The 21,390-nt window shown below is 38.2% G+C and overlaps 1 protein-coding gene and 1 long non-coding RNA gene across 2 annotated transcripts in view; both read right to left on the bottom strand.

Moving 5' to 3' along the window:
- The window catches only part of otog (otogelin), a 66,881-nt gene extending 52,064 nt beyond the window's left edge, over positions 1 to 14,817 (bottom strand). Inside the window, exons 1-15 of the mRNA XM_077563407.1 lie at positions 14,606 to 14,817; positions 13,876 to 13,930; positions 13,296 to 13,346; positions 8,585 to 8,639; positions 8,279 to 8,436; positions 6,517 to 6,638; positions 6,028 to 6,236; positions 5,741 to 5,871; positions 3,873 to 3,979; positions 3,548 to 3,657; positions 2,709 to 2,834; positions 2,518 to 2,626; positions 2,349 to 2,395; positions 1,920 to 2,065; positions 173 to 305 (exon numbers count right to left, since the gene is read on the bottom strand). Of these exons, the coding sequence (XP_077419533.1) occupies positions 173 to 305; positions 1,920 to 2,065; positions 2,349 to 2,395; positions 2,518 to 2,626; positions 2,709 to 2,834; positions 3,548 to 3,657; positions 3,873 to 3,979; positions 5,741 to 5,871; positions 6,028 to 6,236; positions 6,517 to 6,638; positions 8,279 to 8,436; positions 8,585 to 8,639; positions 13,296 to 13,346; positions 13,876 to 13,930; positions 14,606 to 14,817 (1,771 nt within the window). The remainder of the gene's footprint in view (positions 1 to 172; positions 306 to 1,919; positions 2,066 to 2,348; positions 2,396 to 2,517; positions 2,627 to 2,708; positions 2,835 to 3,547; positions 3,658 to 3,872; positions 3,980 to 5,740; positions 5,872 to 6,027; positions 6,237 to 6,516; positions 6,639 to 8,278; positions 8,437 to 8,584; positions 8,640 to 13,295; positions 13,347 to 13,875; positions 13,931 to 14,605) is intronic.
- Positions 14,818 to 16,527: 1,710 nt separating this feature from the next.
- On the bottom strand, positions 16,528 to 20,549 carry LOC144051098 (uncharacterized). The gene is made up of 3 exons (XR_013293994.1): positions 20,272 to 20,549; positions 19,249 to 19,378; positions 16,528 to 17,858 (listed from the first exon to the last, which is right to left on the bottom strand). It is a non-coding gene; the product is annotated as an uncharacterized LOC144051098 (long non-coding RNA).
- Between the last annotated feature and the right edge of the window lie 841 nt (positions 20,550 to 21,390).

Below are 21,390 nucleotides of genomic sequence, written 5' to 3'. Positions count from 1 at the left end.
TCAGCAATATTTACATTAGTGTTTTTACTCAATGGAGTTAACTGGAATCTTTGTTTATTGGTTGCTACTGCACATGATCGGTCATCTACACACTGTGGATTAGTGCCCGTGTGCTCATGATATAAAACACATTCATAGCCACAATGTTGGAATGGGATAAAAGAAGGGTTACCGTCAGAGTAGGGCAGGGAGATTCGGTATTGTCCGGCGATGAAGACCTCACCAATATGGCTCAGTGAAACCTCCATTTTAGGATCCTCATCGATAACTAAGTTCACTGATTGGATGCAAGACCCGTCTAGATTCTGCGATCAAAACAAGATAGCATGACGAAGCTCCAAAATAAATTTTTAGCCGTTCAGGCACAAAACACACTGAGATGCTGACGTGCTTTTAATACAATTGCATATACTGTAATATTATGTACTGTGTAAAAAGATATTTCATGTGGAGTCTAACCAAACAATGAGGGAATAACAGAGGTGGTTATGACAGTGCTACATTCAAATTTATGGACAATTTAATCTTCAATTAGCCGAGCATGCATTTTTGGAATGTAGGAGGAAATCGAAGTACGCAGAGAAGGCCAACACAAGCACAAGGGATAACAAGTAACTTCCACATAGAAAGGCCGGAACTGTGAGTCCAACGTGCTAATCGGCCACTAGACAGTAATGCAAACTATGAATCATTTACAGAATATAATAATATTGTAAGGGTTTATTTACACCTTCACCATGCCAGTGCCTCTCACACTGCCCTCTTCACTTACCATTGAGATAAGGTAGTCTGATTAGCTGGCTGCCAAGATATTCAAGGAAAACAAAGGAAGCCTTGAGTTGGAGCTGTCTGTCACTTTTTTTACATTCATGTATTTTGTGTTGAATGTAACTTGTCCTCCTGGCCTCGATCCTATAGACTGTAACGGATTGTTACTAATCTACTATGTAGACACTAAGGAATAGCCCTTTTTTGGTGAATTTCCCCCCCAAAACTTTTGGGAGAGAAACATTTCTTATCAAACTCGAAAACATTCCTCAAAAAATTATGATGAACATTCATTATACATTTTCCCACCAAAAAAAACGGAAAATACCCAAAATATTTTTTTAAATACTGGGTAAAAAAAAACAAAAAAACATTGCAAATATGCGAATCTGCAAGTGCCCAAATGTGAGTATGCAGGGGTCAGCTTTAATTTTAAACCTTTCAGACCCGCATTTTTTCTGCTGGACATTTTTGTTGTTGTTGTTGTTGCTGATTTTGACTCTTTTACCACATAAGAGCAACATGGGGAAAAATGTTTGGGGTTATTTTATTTGTTATAGTGGACATGAGGATAATATGGCTATAAGTTAACGTGTTGTAAACTTACCAAGCTTATATGTAAATTTTTTAACATGAACATCATGCAAAGCAACTTGCGATTGTGATTGGTTAGCTAGGATCGAATCATGAACCAGAAGTGTTGACATCATAATCAAAATTATGCGTTTTTATTGGTTTAGACCAATGCAATCATCTATGGGTCTGAGGGGGTTAAGTTGTAATATCACTATTCACAACTACATGACAGACATGGCTTAGTTTCTCTTACACCAGGTAATAATATTAATAATCAATAATATTACAATTTTGAATGAGTTGATTTTTATGACGTAAATGCACAAAATGAGTTCTTGCACTTAATGTAGGTCTGCTGTTCAGCAGTTTTGTGCCATCCTTGAAAGGCAATTTTTACATAAGTCTACTTTTTGTGCTTCAAACCCTTTGTTGTTGCGTTAGGATAGTAGTAAAAATGAAATATATTAAGCACGTGTTTTGCATGTATTTTGTCCATAATTGAAATGACATTTTTGGGAGTGAGTGGTCCTATGTACTGTGCAAGCAAACTGAAACGAAACAAGCAGTTGACTCACGGTTCCACAGGGCGCATTCTGGATGGTGACTGTGAACTTCCCTGAGTTGTGACTCTTGGCAAGGACATACTGACACGTTGCTGGAAAGGTGTAGACACGCCCATCGAACGACTGGAAATACATATCGCCAGTCACAGAGCATTCACCTGTTGGGCAAGGGGAACAATTTCTAAATTAGGCTGGTTCCAAAATGTTTGCAGCTACGCTGGAATAGCCAAGACATTGCAGGATATAATGCTGTGTCTCAAACACTAATCTACAAAACCTAAAGTAGATACAGAATAATTGATCTACATGTATTTTGTTATACTTCGCCAGCAACACATAACACTAACCACGTTTTAGTCCTCACTAACTGCTACTAATCATTGTCTTGTGAGGCCTGATCCGATTCCTTTAAGCAAAAAATGTAAGAGGGCGGAGACCAACCTGGGCAGTTGTATTCGGTGCAGTTCCACAATCCAGCCACACATGTGCTGAAAGACCAAAACATTTTCATCATGAGTCCGACATTGGTCTATCTGTGGTTCATTTCAAGCACACAGGCTGATAAGATAAAGTGAGTTTAGAAATCAATAAAGGTCATAATGTGCCTTACCAGTTGTTGCATTCCTCTTGTATGATTTGTCCAGATGAGTAGAAGACGCCATGGAACTCACAAGGACAGTCAGAAGGTGTCACGCAGTTGCCATCCTCGAATATCAAACCTAAGCCGGGACAATCCACTATTGGTTTCACTTCTTCAACAGACAGAAATGGCATGATACAAATAGAAAAATACCAACTCACCATTGGGACAATAACATCCATCCAGGCAGGCCAGCCTGCTATGGATGCATGTTCGCTCTTGCTTACAGGATGCTGGACAACAGCTGATACATTCCAGGTACTGCAGACCTTCAGGACACTCCTTCACTGTTTGCGATAAATTATTAAAGTGGAAGTCAACCTTAAACATTACTTAACAATATGTTATATGTGACCTCACTAGTCTAAACATGACATTCTGATTAATATTACATTTAAGGAATATGAGTTAAGCAGCAAAATGCAGGAGTTTTTTTTATAATATCAAAAGGAGGACATTTTGCCACTTGCCTGTCAAGTGAAAATGGCAGCACAGTTGCTCGGGTCTCAGGTAACAACCAATCACAGCTCAGCTTCAGAAAACAGGTGAGCTGGGATTGGTCGTTGCCTGAGCCCTGAGCAACTGTGATGTCATCTTAAGTCGACAGCAAGTGGCAAAATGGCCGCCCCCTGGTATGGATATAAATAGCTGGATTTTGCTGCTTAGCTCATATTCCACTAACGCAATATTAACCAGAATACCATATTTAGACTAGTGGGGCTGCATAGAACATATTATTGTCCAAAAAAAAAGGGTTGACTTCCCCTTTAAACAGACACAAAATGGTCAAAGATAAATTACAGAGTGAGTATGCACAAACCTAATTAAAATTGATCTTAGCATTTCCTAGTTCTTGAGAGTATAACTAAAACTTATTTAAATGTAAATTTTAGCTTCTTTCACAATAAAAAATAAATAAAAATAGTACATGTTGGGACATTTTAGTAGCATATTGGGCATCTAAGACAAAACCAAAGTCACAGAAAAAGGAGAAACATACCACACTGAGGAATGTGGTCCCTCCAGTCGTTCAGTGGATGGTCAGCATGGGCGCAGGCTCGGGAGTACTCGGTAAACACTTGACATACTGCGTCATCAGTTGGACCCGACCTTTAACAGATGGGTAAACTTTTAATGGGTTTACAGTATATTGTTGCCTGATTCAGACAATTATATCATTTGCACACTAATTTGATTGGAATAATGGAGGTAGAGGATGTTCATCTGTTCTCTGAGGGAGGCTCACTGTTCAACACTTTGAAACGTTTAGAGAATTCTAGGATAACCTGAAAAAATATATAAATGCGGATTTTTTTTCTTCTTACAAGCAGATGTCATTGAAGCAGCTGGCCATGTAGGACAAAGGGCTGACAAAGTCATGGCAGTTCTGGAATGGTGGATCCAGCAGCATTAAACATATTTCCTCCACTTTCTGATGGATTAAAAACAAGAAATTAGTTACATTTATAGCAACATTGTAGAGTCAATCTTAAAACTAGAAATGAATAGTCATGGTTGCCCACGATGTACTGTTGTACTGATGTACTGTACTCCACCAGCTGTTTGTAATTCTGTGATACTACCAGAGCTATTCAACAAAAGAATCAGGTTACACAGAATTCCTGATTTCATTATCTTGCCCATGAATCTTCGACACAGTCACACTGCGCTGAGATCGAAGCAACAACCTGAGGGTTGCAAGAGGAGCATGCTACCACTGAGCCACACCACCCAATTGTTAAGTTATCAGTAAATGACTGTTGAATCTACAAGTCTAAAAAGATAATTGTTACTAAGATAAGTTGTTCTGTAAAGTTGTTTATATTTGCACAGTATTTTTTTCTACAGAATTATTCTGGTAACCACAGCTGCCAGTTTTTTTTTTCTGTAAAACAACAGACATTTTTTTTTAAATGTACTGACAAATTAATAATTAGGTGTTCAATATATCAATTTTAAATGAACATAATACATTTAGTTTAACCTTTACATTCAAATGGTTTTACTGTATATCTAAATATTCTTATCTGTAATATGACTTTGTAAAATGCATGTTTTTTTGGCACAAACAAAGTGTACCAAATAACCTACTGACAAAAAGTGTTATAACACTGATATTATGTAATTTTAACTGTATAGCAATGTTTTACAGTTTATCAGTGTGTAAATTACAGTAATTTCTGGATTTTCCCCCCCAAAAAGATATTTTTAACATTTTCTTACTGTCAAATAAACAGTTGTGTTTGGTTCTGAGTTTTACAGCATAATAATGTAAATTACTTATAAACTTGTAAATTATTTTTTGTCATGATTTTACAGAAATTTACTGCTAACCCTACATACATTTTTTTACAGTGCAACAGCTGATCTTTTGAACAACGATGAACCATGAAATAAAATGACCTACTGTATATTTAACTGCAGTAAATGAAAGGAAGAGTTAAAGTTTTTGGCCCATTTTGAGATTTCAAAACATCCAAAGTTCCCACAGAAAGAGACACATGATCAGTGGTCAGTATTTACATTTTCCAGGCCACTTCACAGTCAGTGTCCAGGATTTGTTATCTAACTAGCTTCATCTTGAAGAAAATTTACCACAGTGTGTATAAGTTAATTGTATTACACAATTATACTGTAGGCGGTTCATAGTATATTAATATTTCTTTTTTTTTAATGATTCAAACCCAAAAGAATTATAAATATGTTTTTAATACTTTGTCCTTCACACTCAAAAATGTATTTATACATGTTTTTCTTAATGTTTTTTAGTGCTAAAACAGCTTCTGACCTGAAGAGGTCCCTTAAACCAATGGTAGTTATTACAAAAAATGGCCAGCAGGTAGCAGCAGAGTATAATAGATCAGCCAGGGCCATGTTGCAACAAGCTCTTTTTCCCAGGTTTGTGAATAATGATTAAACTTAGCTATATTCTAATGCTAATTGCTGCAAAGTGGAAACAGATATAAATATATTTTTTCCTGATGAAAGAAGGGACTCTAATGTTTCTTTTGGTAGCTTCCATGTTTCTATAGCAATAGAACACAATATTCTGTGGGTCTTGCAAAATCAGTCAAAATCCAGTAAAAACAGCCGGGAGCGAAGGGGGTTGCTTCAGAGAAAATGGCTGGGAGTGAATGAAAAGTTTTTGTTTTGTTTTGTTTTTGCCATGAATGAGTCTGTGCCAGAGACTTACCAGGAAGACATGCACATCAACTGCTGTGCAAGGTGACGGGAAACTAGAAGGCACCATGGGACAAGGGGCCTGCAGTGGTGCTGTCTCCGTCCAGCTGTTTCCAAACATTTCGATTTCATGAGTAAGGACACCTGCAAGAGATGCAAAAGTTGCACAAATCTGCTCATCATAAGTTTCAAGCAGAATCATATATTTTATTTTATTTCTTGGTATCTAAGGCAGTCAACAGTGGCTGGCCTAGGAACAGCTGTTCCTATTTTGACTGCTCACTTACAAAGTGATCTTACCATAGCTAGTCTTGAGGTCATCATGTACATCTGCATTGAAGTTCCCACACAGGCCACAGGTTCTGCCCACAAATTCTGGGCTGAGTTTAATGTAGACTGAGCCACTGTATCCCTCCCAGGCCAGCGTGAAGCCTTGCGTCTGTGTCACTAACACATAGTGGGAGATCTGCTCCACATGCAGGTCGTGTGTATGATGTGGAAGCTGCAAACTGGATATTTTTTTCCATAGTAAAATAGAATTATAATAAATTCTCTCATTCGTTTTTGTATATATATTTTTTTCATTTTCAAAAATATTTTATTAAAATGTAGCTACTGCTTTTAAAAAAGGTGAAACTCATTTATTTTTCAACACTCGTGAAAACTACACATAAATTCAGCATATGAATGGCTGCTGCAGTAACAAGCATAAAACACATTTGCAATGATTTATACGAACAAATCTCAAATAATACACAACAATGTTTTCATCTTGTTTCCACTGCTAACCTTTGCCCTTTGAATGTCACGTCAGTGGCGTGCAACCGGATCTCGCCCTCCCATGGAAGGAAGAGGCTGACTGAGCGCTGGCAGCTGTAAGTCTCCGACCCACAGCCTGGGTCATTGTGCACCTGCAAACAGAAAGATGCTTTGCAACTTCAAAACATGTCCTTTTTGAAACACACACCCCTTTTCATGTTAACATTCCATTTGCTTTTACAGCTGAAGCTTTATTATGATGTGATTATTTATTTTCTATATTGGGCCTGTTTGTCAATATGTAGAGTGAGTGGGACCTCTAAGCTTTTGACACACAAGACAGCTTAAAATTCAAAATCGACCAAAATTCCAATGAAAAACATGCCAATAATGCAGTGTTGTCCAAAATATGGCCAGGGGGGCCATTTGTGGCCTGCCATCCAATTTTAAGCTGCTTTCTGCACATACTAAAAATGACATCTGCTACAAATAAATTAGTTTTTTTATACAGTAGAGCTTTTCTAAATATTCAAATGAACTATTCACTATAAAAACAAGTAACAACATTCCTCTTCTAACACTGTGTGGAATAAACATAATGATCTTTTACAAGCCAAAATGGTTTCCTCCATTTGTGTCAAGGTCCAAATGAATGATGAATGATTCCCATGTAAGTGCTTAAAAAATATATATATTAAAAAATAATGTAGAGAGTGCTTGGGCTAATATTTTCTAGTGGCTTTCAGGGTGTCAATCACCCCAAAATCTTGTAAACTTAAGAATACGTAGGAAGTGTTTCAGGTAGCAGATTTCTATAAACAACAACAACAAAAACCTACTAATTACAGTAAACAATAATGCCGTTGATTGATTTATTTATTTTGGTGTGCTTGATAAAAATTCAATTGGGCCTTACATCCATTGATTTTTCTAAATATGGCCTGCGGAGGAAAAGGTTTGGACACACTGCCATAAAGCCACACAAAAATGATGTTCAAAATGTGCAAATGAATAAATAAAGGTCCTGTGCATGGCTGGTTACCAATCCAAAAATGTCCGTTTCGTTATGTGATACTGCAAGAAAGCAAAAATGAGCTTTTTTAAAAAATAAATAAATAAATAAAAAGAAAAGAAAAAAGAAACATCTTTCCTAAAAACTCTTGGGCAAGGTTTTTGGGAAAGTAGAAAAGGGAGAAAAAGAACCTACAACTTCCAAGTAGAAGAAAGCTACATTTAAAGAATAATACTATAGCCCTACTTAAAAAAATAAAATAAAATAAAAAAAGATTAATCACTGCGGGTGATTCTCACGCATGAAGCCTTTTCTGCTTCATATGTGGCAATGAAGCCTTCAAAAAAGAACACTGAATACCTTGCTTCCGTTGGCAACATTCAATTTCTGTAAAGCAAGATATTTTTTTATAATGTAGAGGTGCAAACACAAAATTAAGGAGGAGGTTAAGGAACACACATAAGGTGTTATTGTCTCCCATTACTCCAAGATGGGACCAGCTTATTGAAGTAAAATAAATACCCCGGGATCACACTAATTATAACAATAGCATTCAGTGTGTAATGGTGAGTTGTATTTCTTAATAATATAATAAAAAAAATTTGCCTAACAAGTCAACATACTGCAGCTCAAATATGTGTTGCTCAAATATGGTATCAACATCCAAAAACAGCAATGAATTGACTATAAGGAACTGACTCATAAAGCCTGACATTTCTACTTTTATTATTAAAACTTTTTTTTAAAGGATAGCCTAAAGTCCTCATGTTTAAAACTCACCTGGACGACAATGCTGGCCTGAGTGGTTTCTTCACAGTCTTTTAGTAGTGTATATGTGCATCGGCCAGGGAAGTAGTAGTAGAGGCCGTCAAATGTCTCAAAGTTGTATTGACCCCAGGTCCTGCATGTCATCTCCCTCTCAAAGCCAGGATTTGGAACTGAGCACATGAATCAGGAAGTTCCAAATAATCAATCAAGACTGAATTAGGAAGTTTAGGCTACATAAGAGAAGGAGTGATAAAACAACGTAAGGCCTATTTTAAAATGCTCATAAGCCCCCCCAAATAAATTATTTTGAAGGTATACCTGTTTGACACCTGTGTCCAGTGGCCTGAAATAGGCTGCAATCACATGACTTCGACTGAGTGCACCAACCACCGTTCAGGCATTTAAAGGAGCATGACTCTACAAAAAGATTAAAAAGCAATTACTGCACAGTACACTGTTGCACGGGAACATGATGACCTGGTAGCCGTTCCATGAATGCATGTTTTTAAATAGCTTTTTATTAAAAATGTTTTGATACCACTTGTTTTATGACCGATACCGATACTCAACTCTTGAGTAGTCGCCGATACCAAATACCGATACCACTAGTACATAAAATTTCCCCCCAAAATGACAAATCATTTTAAAGACAGACCTATTAATTCCAATATTGTATTTTTCCTTTTTTCTTAAAAATTGAAATTAATGACAATTTTCTATTTCTCTAATTTCTAATTTCTACTTCCTGATTATAAAACGGCCACAACAGGGCGGCGCCGTCACGAGTACCGAAACCTTAAAATAAGGCTGGTATCGACACTGATACCTGGTATCGGTACTTGCCGATCCCTACTTTTTATGCCGTGTGATTAGTGGCAACCATTTTATGGTTTATTTTATGGTAATTTAGCTGGGAAAGGCTACAACTGACTGGCGACCCTAATGTGGAGAATAAATATATAGATGGTAATGTTTTTCAATTATATGAGGCAGCATTTCTTTAAAGAATCAGAATTTCAGAATCAAGGATGCATCAATCAAGGAAGGACGTAACGATATGAATCAATGACTATCATAATCAATACAGTATATATGACTGATGTGTATTGTAAGAATCGATGAGGACGGTTACTAATAAGCCATGGTTTCTACCCGTCAGCCCTTCTTTAGGATGTCAATGTTGCAAATGATATTATGTGATTGATGTAATAATGTGTCCGAAAGGAAATAATTACTAAAACAATAAAATAAAGTGGCTTTTCACACATGCATACATCCACTAATCTTTCTTTAGTGTACACCCTGGACTGGTCAGCAAACAATCACAAAGTGCATAGCCAAGCTTGAAAGTTGTGAAGCATCTACAAATTGCCAGTCACTGTACACATCACCAAACACCAAACAAAGGCTCCTCCGGTCATTCGGTCTGTTAACACCATCTGCTTGGTGGACGGACTCGCAGCATGTGTGTCCACTCAGCCACATCACACACGACTCGAGTACCGGTATCAAACGTAAGGGTTAATTAGTAAGGCAAAGGTTTACCTTCTGTTCACCAAGTGGGGGTGTTTAAACAGAGGTAAACTGGGGTACCAGGGAGAAACCCATGATAGCAAACCCCACACAGAAAAACTCAAATTACCACAGATTTTCACATTCATTCTTGAATTTATGCGAGTTAAAATATACCTGAAACCATGTGAAACCTCAGGGCTTCTTTTGCCTTTCTGGTGAAAACTGAAGCGTTGATTGGACGTTCATCATTCGAGAAGATTCTGTTTGCAGGCTTCCCTGTTGTGTTAGTTGGTACTTGGGTTGGTGCTTTTACTGAGTCAGAAGGTGATGAATTTGATATTGGGCTGGGATAGGTGGTCAATGTGTTTGATGTTTGTGAGCTATTTCTGGATGGAGTGGTTAGAAAAGCTGCTGATTGGTTGACTGGGAAATGTCTTGCTGTTGATTGGCTGGAGGATGACTGACTTGTTTGCATCATTGCTTGAGTAGATGAGCTAACCGAGGATTTGCTGACTAGCGTTGTATGTGAGGATGTTGTAATGCTGCCTGATTGGATGGCTGAGGCTACAGTGGTTGGTGATTGGCTGCTGAGCATGGTCTGTGTTGGGGATGGCTTAGACATTGTTGAGGTGGTTAGGGGTGGTTTGGGTGGTGCTTTGGTGGTTGAATCCATGCTGGATGCTGTTGTATTATTTGGTGATTTGTGGACAGATGCTGTGGTTACTTGAAGTGGCTTGGATTGTTCAGTTCTTGATGTACCAGCTGGTACAATTGATGAAAAGTTTGTAAAGTTCAAGTCTTCTTTTTGCAGTCTTCTTTGTGAGATCAACAATATCTTCGATGCATCATTGGAGGTGGTGGTGGTCGGGTTGTTTTGACTGACCAGCGAGTCCTTGGAGGATGATGTGTTGGGAACTGATGACATATCTGTTGATTGAAATTCCTAAAAGGAACAGAACAGTACTTTAAAATTATTTTTTATTAGATTGATTGTAATCAGGGGCCCGTTGATAGTGCAGTGGTTTAGAGATCTGACATTTAGGAAGTTGGCATAGGTTTGGTTTTCGCTCAGTTAAACACCTGGACATGTGAAAGTAATAGGGCACTGCAGAGCAACTTTAATGGATTGATGACGACTCTGACCTCCCCATACAAGCCATTCATCACCCCGCACTTTAGATTTTCCATGTTCTTGATTCTGTTTATTCAAGTATTGGGACTTTCCCTGCACTCTTTTGAAGCTTCCAAATTTAGTGGTTATGACACCACACCTGTTGCCTTGAGTACAAGTTTGCCGCCGAAGACACTGTCTACCACTAAATACAGTCAATGAGTTAAAATAAGAACTAGAAAAATTCCCGCAGAAATTTTGAATGGGACTGCTGACTCTTGCAAGGTGGAAAGACGCATGTAGTACTTGTAGCAATAGTAGTAGTAGTATAGTAGTAGTACTTGTAAAAAAGCTGTATTTAAATAGCAGTCCATTCCATTTAATAGAAAAAAAATTAATTAAAAAGAAAAATAATAATGTGTTTTTTTTGAAAATGTATTTAAAAAATGTAAATGAGCTGAACAGTTTAAAATTTAAACGACTGGAATCGGTCAAGAAATGTGGAAGTTAACCATAATCAACATAAACTAAAAGTATCTTACTGTCCCTTTAAGAAACATGCACATTCACGCACACACATTGGAACTTTAACATACTGGAGACGTCACGCACCCACATTCCATTGATATTGTATGAGAGACGCACACCTCGAACAAAAGCCTCTCACGACTTAACGGTTCAAGATGCAGATTCAAGAAATGGCTAGTTAGAACGGCAAGGGTTTGGGGAACGTGAGCATGTTCTCATTTTTTTAATCGGATGAAAAATGACCAAATAAGAGTAGGTTGAAAACTTATGATCTATCCAAAATGAAGAGGAAAAAGGCGGCGAAATTAACATGGAAAAGATAAGTAGTAAGTCGGACTTCTCCTCGCTTAAAGTGAAAATAAAGGTACTAAATGACACCTTAGCCAAATAAAAGTTAGTTTGTCTGAAAGAAGAGATTTGTCATTAAAAAATGTGAGATTGTGGCCATGGTGACGAGTTGAAGGGAAACTTTTGACTTTTGGAAATAGATTTTTGGGTTCCTGCCACTCAAAGCCTAATTGCTCCACTGAGTGTGTTAGAAGGCTATTTCACTCACTGTCTTTGAACCCGCACTGGGGGGAGAGCTTTCATTCCTTAAAAGAAATTTCGACACTGAGCTAAAGATGGGAAAAATTGCTACAAAATGAGCTAAAATTCATATCGGTCGGTCAACGTATGCGCGCGCAGCGTGTCTTGGAAAAAGGTGCTTGATGAGTAATTTTGTCTTTCCTTTTCTCATTCATTCCTATGGGACTTTTTGGGGACTTTTTGGGGAATTGCGTCACCATGGTAAGTCGGAATTCCTAGAAAAGTAATGCCGCACCGAGTCAGATCGAGCCGCATCGTTTGATACCTCATTTGTCCCGGTGCGATCTACGGTACGGGCCGCATTTTTGCGGAAAAAATCTATAATAATAAACCCATTTTCTAGGGTGGATAGTAATATGTGCCTGCTTGCTTTGCAAGCAGCAGCTCCACTCAGCAGTCCCATAATAAATGTTTTACTTGAAAGTAGGGGTGTTAGGCGATTACATTTTTTAATCTTAATTAATCGCATGACTTCAATAGTTAACTCACAATTAATCACAAATTTCATCTGTTCTAAATGTACAATAAAAAATGTACTATAAAAAAGTTTTCATACCCTTGTTAACATAAAAGTCGGGGGAAATGTTGAAATATGACAGCTCAGTGCATTTTACTTTTCATATTAAGTGCTATCTTATCTTTAACATGAAGTAACTTGTTTGGCATGGACGTGTCTGCTGCGTTGCGATTGGAATTCCCCCAGTACAGGCTTTCCAAGTAAGTTAATTGCCCATTTAAAAAAAAATAAAAATTGCGTTGTTCATGGAACTTTAAATTAACTTGAAAAAAACGCTCTAATTTTGACACCTCTACAATTTCTCACTGATTTTAGTATAAAACAAGTAACATAAAATTAACTTAACTTAAAATAATGGATGGATGGATGGATGGATGGATGGATGGATGGATGGATGGATGGATGGATGTTTCTCTTCAGCAGACAAAACAAAAGATGCTTCTAGATTTGAGGCTCCGTGGACACCTGAGCTCTCAAGCCAAGACTTTCATCTCAAACAGCAGGAACAAAGCAGATGGCAAAGGGGCGTATTGGGGGGCATAGGGGTTCTCTATACAATTAATTATTCATCAAAGGTCAGCAAGGGAAATTAAACCGAACTGGCCACAATGCAGCTGACCCAAATGTCAAAGCAAAGATGACGCAAAACGACAAAGGTTTTGTTGATCTAACATGAGATAGATCCGCTCTGTGCGCCTGTGACCTGCCACCTGTGCTACTAATCGTTTTGTTCCTTTTTGTAGCTTCTGTCGTTTGGACCGAATTCTCACGCCTTTCTGAGCCAACGGAGAGTTGGACAAAAGGAACAAGCACATTGGGGGCTGATAGAGACACAGATAGATGATAATGACACAATGCAAGAACTTTTGTGTAATCCTACTGGGAATTTCTCACATCTGTTCCTACAGAAGAAATATTGGATGTTTTTATACAATACATTTTCTGTTCATTTTTGAAAATATGTTTTCTGTGCATTTTTCAGTGTAACTGAGCACTTTTTTGAGTGATTTTGTTTGAAGTAACAGATTTCTTAATCAAAATCAATTTACTCAGTTTATTTACAAAACCAAGCTGATTGAGTGGTTGTATTTATTTAATGGAATAACATTCTGTGTATAAAAGTAAATTGAATCGATGTATACTTTGGATCTAAAACTATGCTTTAAAAAAAAACAGCAGAAACAACTAAATAAGTAAAAACAAGCAATACGTTATGCAAGATGAGCCTGCCAAAAGAGTTGTTATAATCTTCTCTCTCGACTCATGTTTTGGTGAGGAGTTAAGATTTTTAGGGGGAGATCTCTAATCCCAGCAACTCCATGAGTAAGGATGGCGAATGTTGCTGCCTACCTGCCTTTCCTGGGAAATGGTGTCCCATTTCTGCTGCTTTATCCTGGTGCTGTTGCTGTTAGGAGAAAGAACAAGGACAGGTCTGTTTCTGCTGCTTCTTTCCCTCATGATCCCCCATCAGCCAAACTACCAGAAAACCAAACTGTCAACCAAGGGAATAATCAAGGTCTGCCTATTTAAATATTTCATCCAAAAACCTGTCAACATTGTGTCAATTGCAAAAAAAAAATCTAAAATATATATAATTGTAAATCCTTTGAAAAAAGAAGGCAATTAGCAATTTAAGTTTAGTGTTTCAAAAAAAAAAGTTAAATCTAAAGTCAAGGCTGTTGTTGAATTGCAGACAACTACTGCAAGTATAAAAAAGTAACTCTATAATAATCAATCTAAAATAACGCAAATGACATAGCAGAATGTAGAGGAAAACCTTTTAAACAACTTACTTAAATAATTCATCTGAGTTAGAATGGTCCACGTCCACATCATTCCTTGATAGTTGCACTAAAATCAAGGTAAAGATTCATGAGAGTAATGATATTGCTCACAAATACAGAATGTAATCACCTAGTTTTTTCCTTATTGTAAATGGTATCGCCATTTTTTCCAACATGACTCACCTTGATAAATTAAGATAAAATAGAAAAACAAAAAGTTCAAAAGCCTTTTCCAGCTAAGTCCTAAGTGTGGATCCATTCGTGTTTTGCAGATCCTGTCAATCAGTCAGCATCACCTGGTGAAAACTGCCTGGCTGGACTCCCGCTGTTGCCTGCTCTGCTCCATCCGGCTCATCCTCCAGGCGCTTGGCGTGCACTTGAAGAGCCGGTGCACCTGCTCATTAGCATAATATATGCATAGGTGGGAGCGTTTGAGCTTGTGGGTGGGGCTAAAACAAGGAGATTGTCCAAACACTCCTCTGTGAAGAGACTCCGCAAAAGATGTCATGTACTGTAGTTGACATGTCAAAGTAACCATACCACATTTATTTAACAATTACATCTATTTTATATAGAGCTGGCTCTTATTGGACTCATGGGTGAGCTGGAGTCATCATCTGACGAATAGAAACAAACAACCAGTCGCACTCACAATTTTGGACAATTTAGAATTTTCACTTACATTCAGTGATCCCTAGCGCCATCTAGTGATGAACTAATCATTCATTTTCAAAAACGATTGTTTATGTCAATAGTATACAAAAAATTGTCGCATGAATGTTTTTTAATGTGATCATAGATCATAGATCACTCATTATATTACATGGCTGTAGTCTCACCTTACTAGAGCTGCCATGTTTCGCCAGCATCTTCCTGCTACGGATGCCCAAAAGGACAACTTTGCAAATGTAGTTGGGATGGCATCGAGTGTCTGACCCAATGGGTCGGCGGACGCAGCTTACCTTCCACAGCTGGGGCCCTGCAGGTGGTCGTCAATAAGTCCTGTGATTTGGGCCCGTTGCTTGTCACTTTCTGCTTTGCTCTCCAAGCTTCTACAAGCTTTTTATTTATTTATTTTTTCTAGCTCCTCCCACTAGCTGCTCGTTACCCATTCCAGCCTATGGCTCGACTAACTCCCGCTAGCCACTCGTTAGCTGCTTCAGCTAATTCCGGATCGCTCGGTCTTTTGGCATCGCTCGCCGGGCTTCACAACGGCTGCCAAGTCGCCATGCAAAATAAGAATTGTTGATAGACTTTTTGAGCCACCATAGCGTGTGTGCTCCTGCGTGCTTCTAATGCTATTCTCTGACCAGTAGATGGCGCTATGGACGACACACTGGGTCTTTAAACTAACATGCAAAACATTCCATCATAGAACATCTCGACTGTCAAGCAGACATGCTAACCACATCACAGCGCTGTCTCCATTTTAGAAATAAGTCATAATAAACTATAGTAGTGCGGTTAGCATGCTTGCTGATCAACGTGATGATCATGTGAGCCTGTAAAACCCCCTTAAGAAATCAACAGCTCTCGTATTTTCAGTAAGTTACCCACAGTGTCACCAGCTGCCACCGCTTCTATTGGCATATGAAGATCTTGTTAAAAAGGTTTCTTTGACTTTCATGGGGTCCTCAGAGACCCCAGTATAATATGTGTCACACAGTGAGAGGGTTTCAATTTCATAAATGGAAACAAGATGAGAAGGGAAAAGGGTAGTGAGCGAGCACATTTTGGGGATTCTATAATAAACCAAAAAGCTGTGCATTTACTTCTAACGTTTAAGACAGGGGTGCCCAAGTCCGGCCATTGGGAACCCCAATCCAGCCTGTTTTTGATGTCTCCCTCCTCCAACACACCCAAATCAAATAATCAGGATTGGTATCAGGCTTCTGTAGAGCTTGCTGATGAGCTGATCGTTTGATTAAAGTGTGTCGGAGGAGGAAAACAGGCTGGATAGAGGCTCTCTGAGACCGGACTTGGGTACCCCAGATTTAAGCACATGCACACCCAGACTACAACGCGGTAATGTCACCCCCCATTTAATTCTTGCCCTTCATGGTGTATTTGTTTTCAACAACTACATTAGTAATTACATTATTTGCACTCCACCCATTAAACGGGTGTCTGTTGTGTATTTACTGGTAGGTTGTTACAATGAATTGTTAGCTTACGTCACATGTAGGTAAAATAAAAAAACAGCATGGGCAGAGTCCAGTAATGTACACTATGCTGGTTTATTTACAGTAAATGCAAAAATATCCATGTGTGTATGTGTTTGTACAGTGGCAACCATTCAACACGACTAACATTTCATTTGCTTAAATAAAGCATGCAGTTACTAAAAAGATACAACAGACTGAGAGACATTCATAAAAGCAGAACAAATATGAACAATTTTGTCAAGAAAAGTCACATCATCTGTATCAACATCTGTGAAAACTACGGGGAAAGTACTTTGCAAAATTTTGTACTTGTGACAAAGAACACGGCTGATTCTGTCAAAGCGAATCTTAAATGGTAAGCAACTGGTGTCCCCCAAGTTAACAGGATCCAATTGTTTTCTACCACGAGTGAATGCTGGAATCTCAATTTCTGCTTGACGTGAATGTACACTCTGGCCAACATTAAAACCTTGGTTTGCTAAAACTAGGTCCCCTCGGAGCAAATGACGTAAAAAATGGCTTTGCTCTGTGATGAACTTATCACTTGTGCGACCTCCCCAACCATTTGAAATGAAACAAATGGAACCTTGTGGGCAAACGGCAATTAGGTATTTCATGGTATGCTGCGACTTGTACAGTGTGTGACATTCTGCACTTGCTAACAAGCTACTCGGTTTCTCTATTAGTATTTCTAAAGAGTCAATAATGCACACCGTCTTTTCGAAGATACTGTTCCTAAATGCAGGCGGAAGAGAATATTTCAATGATTCCCTGTCTGGCCATATAACTAAACATGGCACCAGCCTACGATACATGACGTTGATGCAGTGTTTGAAAAGTTTGGAAACAGTGGTGGTCGATTCAATGTCAAAATAATAGGCAAGAAAGTCAAAAGACAAATTCATTCTAAGCTTAATTAAAGTAAGCATATACTGCTGAAACGAGGTCATGTCTGACTGGGGTTTCAGAAAAGGAGCTACAAAATGAAAGAGTGTCATCAAAAGTGAAACTGTTGGTAAACCAGTAAGAGTCTTCACCTTATTATCATTTTGGAGACTCATCTCATTTAGTCCAATTCCCTCTATTTCTTCTTTAAACAACAAATGCTCATTCTTGAGGGCTTGAAATTCTGACTCAAAAGAGGCAGAGGTCGCTGCACAATCTTCAGTAAGAATCTCAGTTCGAGCAGGAAGATCGAGGCCTTCTTCAGGACAGTCTAATGAGGGGATATTAGCTGCTGCTGCTGCAGATGGTGATGAATTCCTTGCCTGCTCAATTCTTTGGAGTTTTCTCTTCTGCGCTGTGCTGAACAAATTCAGCTCCTTTCCATGTTTCAGGACGGATGGGTCGGAGTCCAGTGACCTAGGATTATCACTCTTTTCCACTAAAACAAAAGCAAATCCAACTTACAAGAACTCAATCAGACTTCCATCAACAATCTTTAATCGTTCTTTCATTACCCACAGTTCCCTTTCTCCCTATAAATTCAATAACACAGCATTAGCATGTTTTGCATATTATGAATAGTGTTTTCTTTTACACACAGAGGTGCATGTGTAGTGGCTGCGCTTGTTTTATATACAGCCCATCTTTCATTCCACACACAGTAGTCGTTTCCCCTGCCGCCCTCATGAGCTGTTACCGTAGAATACAGCAAGCGCTCTTGTGCAGGAGAACATTTACCAAAGTAATTGAGTGCCATCTAAAATATGGTAATAATTAGCGACGCAATACAGCACGATAAAACAAGTCCGAAATGAATAGTAAGTGTGTTGCATCACAGTGATTATGTTGTCCAAAATGCACAATATGGCAGCGTACAGGGTATGTCAATATTTTCATACCTAATCGGCTTAATTTTTTTTTCTTCCAGGGAATCGGATGCACTTTTTTGCACTTGCACTTTTAATGTTCATACACACTGCTTAACAGAATGAAGGAAAAGGAATTTGGGCTTGTTCGTTGCTTTAAATGCGTGTCATGGAGTCACTTAGTGTAGTTATTTTTTTTACGGCCACTAGATGGTGTCATTGTTTATTCATATATTTTCCATGTTTATTTGTAATAATATTGTAAGTTGGACTTCTTTTGAAGGCTGAACATCTAAAATCTCAAACCTTATACTATTGCTGTGCATCAATGTAAATTTCGCTGCAAATATCAGACCAGTAAAGGCTCCTGAATCGCACCTTGGAGTCATGTTCATGCCTGTGTCCTGACCAGCACTGTTGTCTTACAGTTAGTTCTTGCACAAATCAGCCTTGATTATCGCCTCACTAACACCAAACTATGTCATATATCCGCAACATAATTTAAAAACTGTCGCCATGTCCTCTTGAGCGGATTTATTTTGCATTTTGCATTTTAAAAGTGAAACAAGTGTTTAGATGGGTGAGAATCGTGTGGGGGAGTTCATCGTTTAATAAAGGTGAAATTTCTACACACAAAAAATCCTCAATTACAGGGAGATCGTAGAATGCTACGGCCACAAAGTGAGACAACTGCTCCAAAAATTGGTAGCTGAAAACCCATGCAGTCCTGAAGTCAGCTGTTCATGAAATGTAAATAACAAGCAATCCGGTATGAACTTTAACAACAGCTTCATTACTATCTATCCAAAATAACAGAAATGCTAGATAGCAGTAGCACTATCCTTTTTTTTTTTCCTGGTTAGTCTCTGGTACGGTCCGCAGCCCTGTGATTGGCCCCTAACATGTTACACAGTACATCATGAGCTGCATTTTCCATGACGTGCAAAGTGCTTCAAGCTATACCTGTATAATCATCCCAGTTAGCTTCAGTCATCTTGGATCTTGCTCTCACAGTTGGTTATTTGTTGTCACGCTGAACTTTTTCATGAGTCTTAGTCACTGTAGAAGTCACTTGCATCACACGTCGCTTGTTCTGAAAAGGAGGTAATGATTGAGCTGATTAGAGGTAGTAACTAGAGCAGTCAATATAGAAGTTTACGTTAAAACTTATTTAAAATCAGTGTATGTTTCTGTTTTCTGAACATTTTGAACAGGATTTGTTTTTAAATACTGTAAATCAAACCTTTAAAAAAAAAAAAAAGAAGAAGAAAAAAAAAGAGAGATTTTATTATATATTGGCCATATCGCCCAGCCCTAATGCATACAAAATGTATGCAAATAGACATACTGTGCAAGTTTTTAGTTACATAGTATGTGGTGTGTTTGTAGTAAGTGTGTGAGATGCTCTGGGATACGTTTTAATGTTGTGTGTTGTATTGTAATATGCACGCCAAAATGAAGGGTGTGGACCAAGCCAGCAATATACAGGGCAACCGCACCACAATTGTCAGGCCACCACCCGAAAAGGCTTAACGCAGAACCCTGCTAATGCCCAAAAAATAATTTGTCAAATATTTTCTGTGTCATGCACAGCTCAACTTTGAGTTATTGGAGGGGTTTGTCTGTTTACATGCACAGGTTTGGCCAATGTGCAGTCATTTTTATAACAGGCAAATGTGCCAGATACCGTAAGAAAAAACATGATTAAATGCAAAGCCTCCATATGGCTTCATTAAATTCAATCGTAGCCTTTTAGTATTAGTAATCTATGTTTTAACTAAATTATATAATCCATGCACTTAATACTGACATTAAGAAATTCCTTGAACAACATTAAAAATGAAGAAATATGTATGCTATAAAATCAGAAAAACAATGTCAACAATACTGAGTGTACAGACTACTGGAGGACACTGGCTGTGTAACGAAACAAAAAAAACAATCTCTTATATCACAAACTATTAATTTAAAAGTATACAAACTTACCGCTCAAAAAATGATCACTGCACACACGAGCCAAACCTTTCGATTTGTCTTTGAGGTCTAGACGGGAGATGTTACTAAGCCACTTAGCTTGCCGTTTTATAGACATATCTTCTGTCTCTTGGCCTTGGTGCATAATTATCTTCGGAATACGGTAGAATAATTTACCTTTACCTCTCTTAGCTTTGTTAGAGCACCCTGCGACGCAGCAGCAGTGTACCATCACAACAGCCGAGAAGCGTGCTATGCAAACAACTAATCATCAGTCGACTTGCTAACCGCGCAATATGGCGACTGGAAATATACGATCAGACGTGACGTCACGTGTACCTATGCACCTCCCGCCTGAAGCCAGAGGGCAGCCATCTTACGTTGCCACCGACAGATCGCTATTGTATCAAATAATTGGGGCTTTAATTACTGTGAAAAGGTTTGTCAAACACCGAGCTTGTCTTTCCTGTGAAACAGCGTGAGGTTGCCGACACGTCTGTGACATTCGAGACCTCGTTTGCAGTGGTCACGTGAACCAGGTTTATAATAATTTTCATTTTAGTTATTCTTATTTCGTTTTGAGTTTTTTTTTTTTTTTTAGCTAGTTTTAATTAGTTTTCAGGGCGGTTCTGTTAATTTTTATAATTTTATTAGTTAGTATTTTTTTTATTACTTTTGTACAATATTTAATAAACACCATGGTAAATTTTAAAAAGTATAACGCACTTCTTAGCAAGCATTGCATTTCGGCTAAATTTAATGAAAAAGCAGATGAGTGAGTGTCTTTAGTTAGTCTGTTTTTCAAAGTTTTTGGTTCAAGAGTGTTTAGATTCAACTGCTCTCTCGGTGCCAATGTCTATCAACGGAGTTGAAACGACTCAACGTTCTCTGTACCGTTTGGCATTACATCACGTTCTGAAATGCCTTCACTTATAGTGGACACATTTTCAATGTTTTTTTTTTTTTTTTTTAATTTTTTTAGAACAGGTGCCTCAAATGAATTACTAAGGAGAGTATTGGTGGCTTCTACGGGAGTGCTTTTTTTCTCTTTTTTCACGCCTCATGGCAAACTTCTGGACATTCACCAGTGCTTTTAAAAAAATAATTAGGGCGACTTGCTGTAGGAAAAAA

This window comes from Vanacampus margaritifer, chromosome 4 (genome assembly GCF_051991255.1).
Source record: "Vanacampus margaritifer isolate UIUO_Vmar chromosome 4, RoL_Vmar_1.0, whole genome shotgun sequence".
NCBI classification, from domain to species: Eukaryota; Metazoa; Chordata; class Actinopteri; order Syngnathiformes; family Syngnathidae; genus Vanacampus; species Vanacampus margaritifer.
Note: the sequence above shows the minus strand (reverse complement) of the source record. Positions and strands in the feature narration are given on the sequence as shown.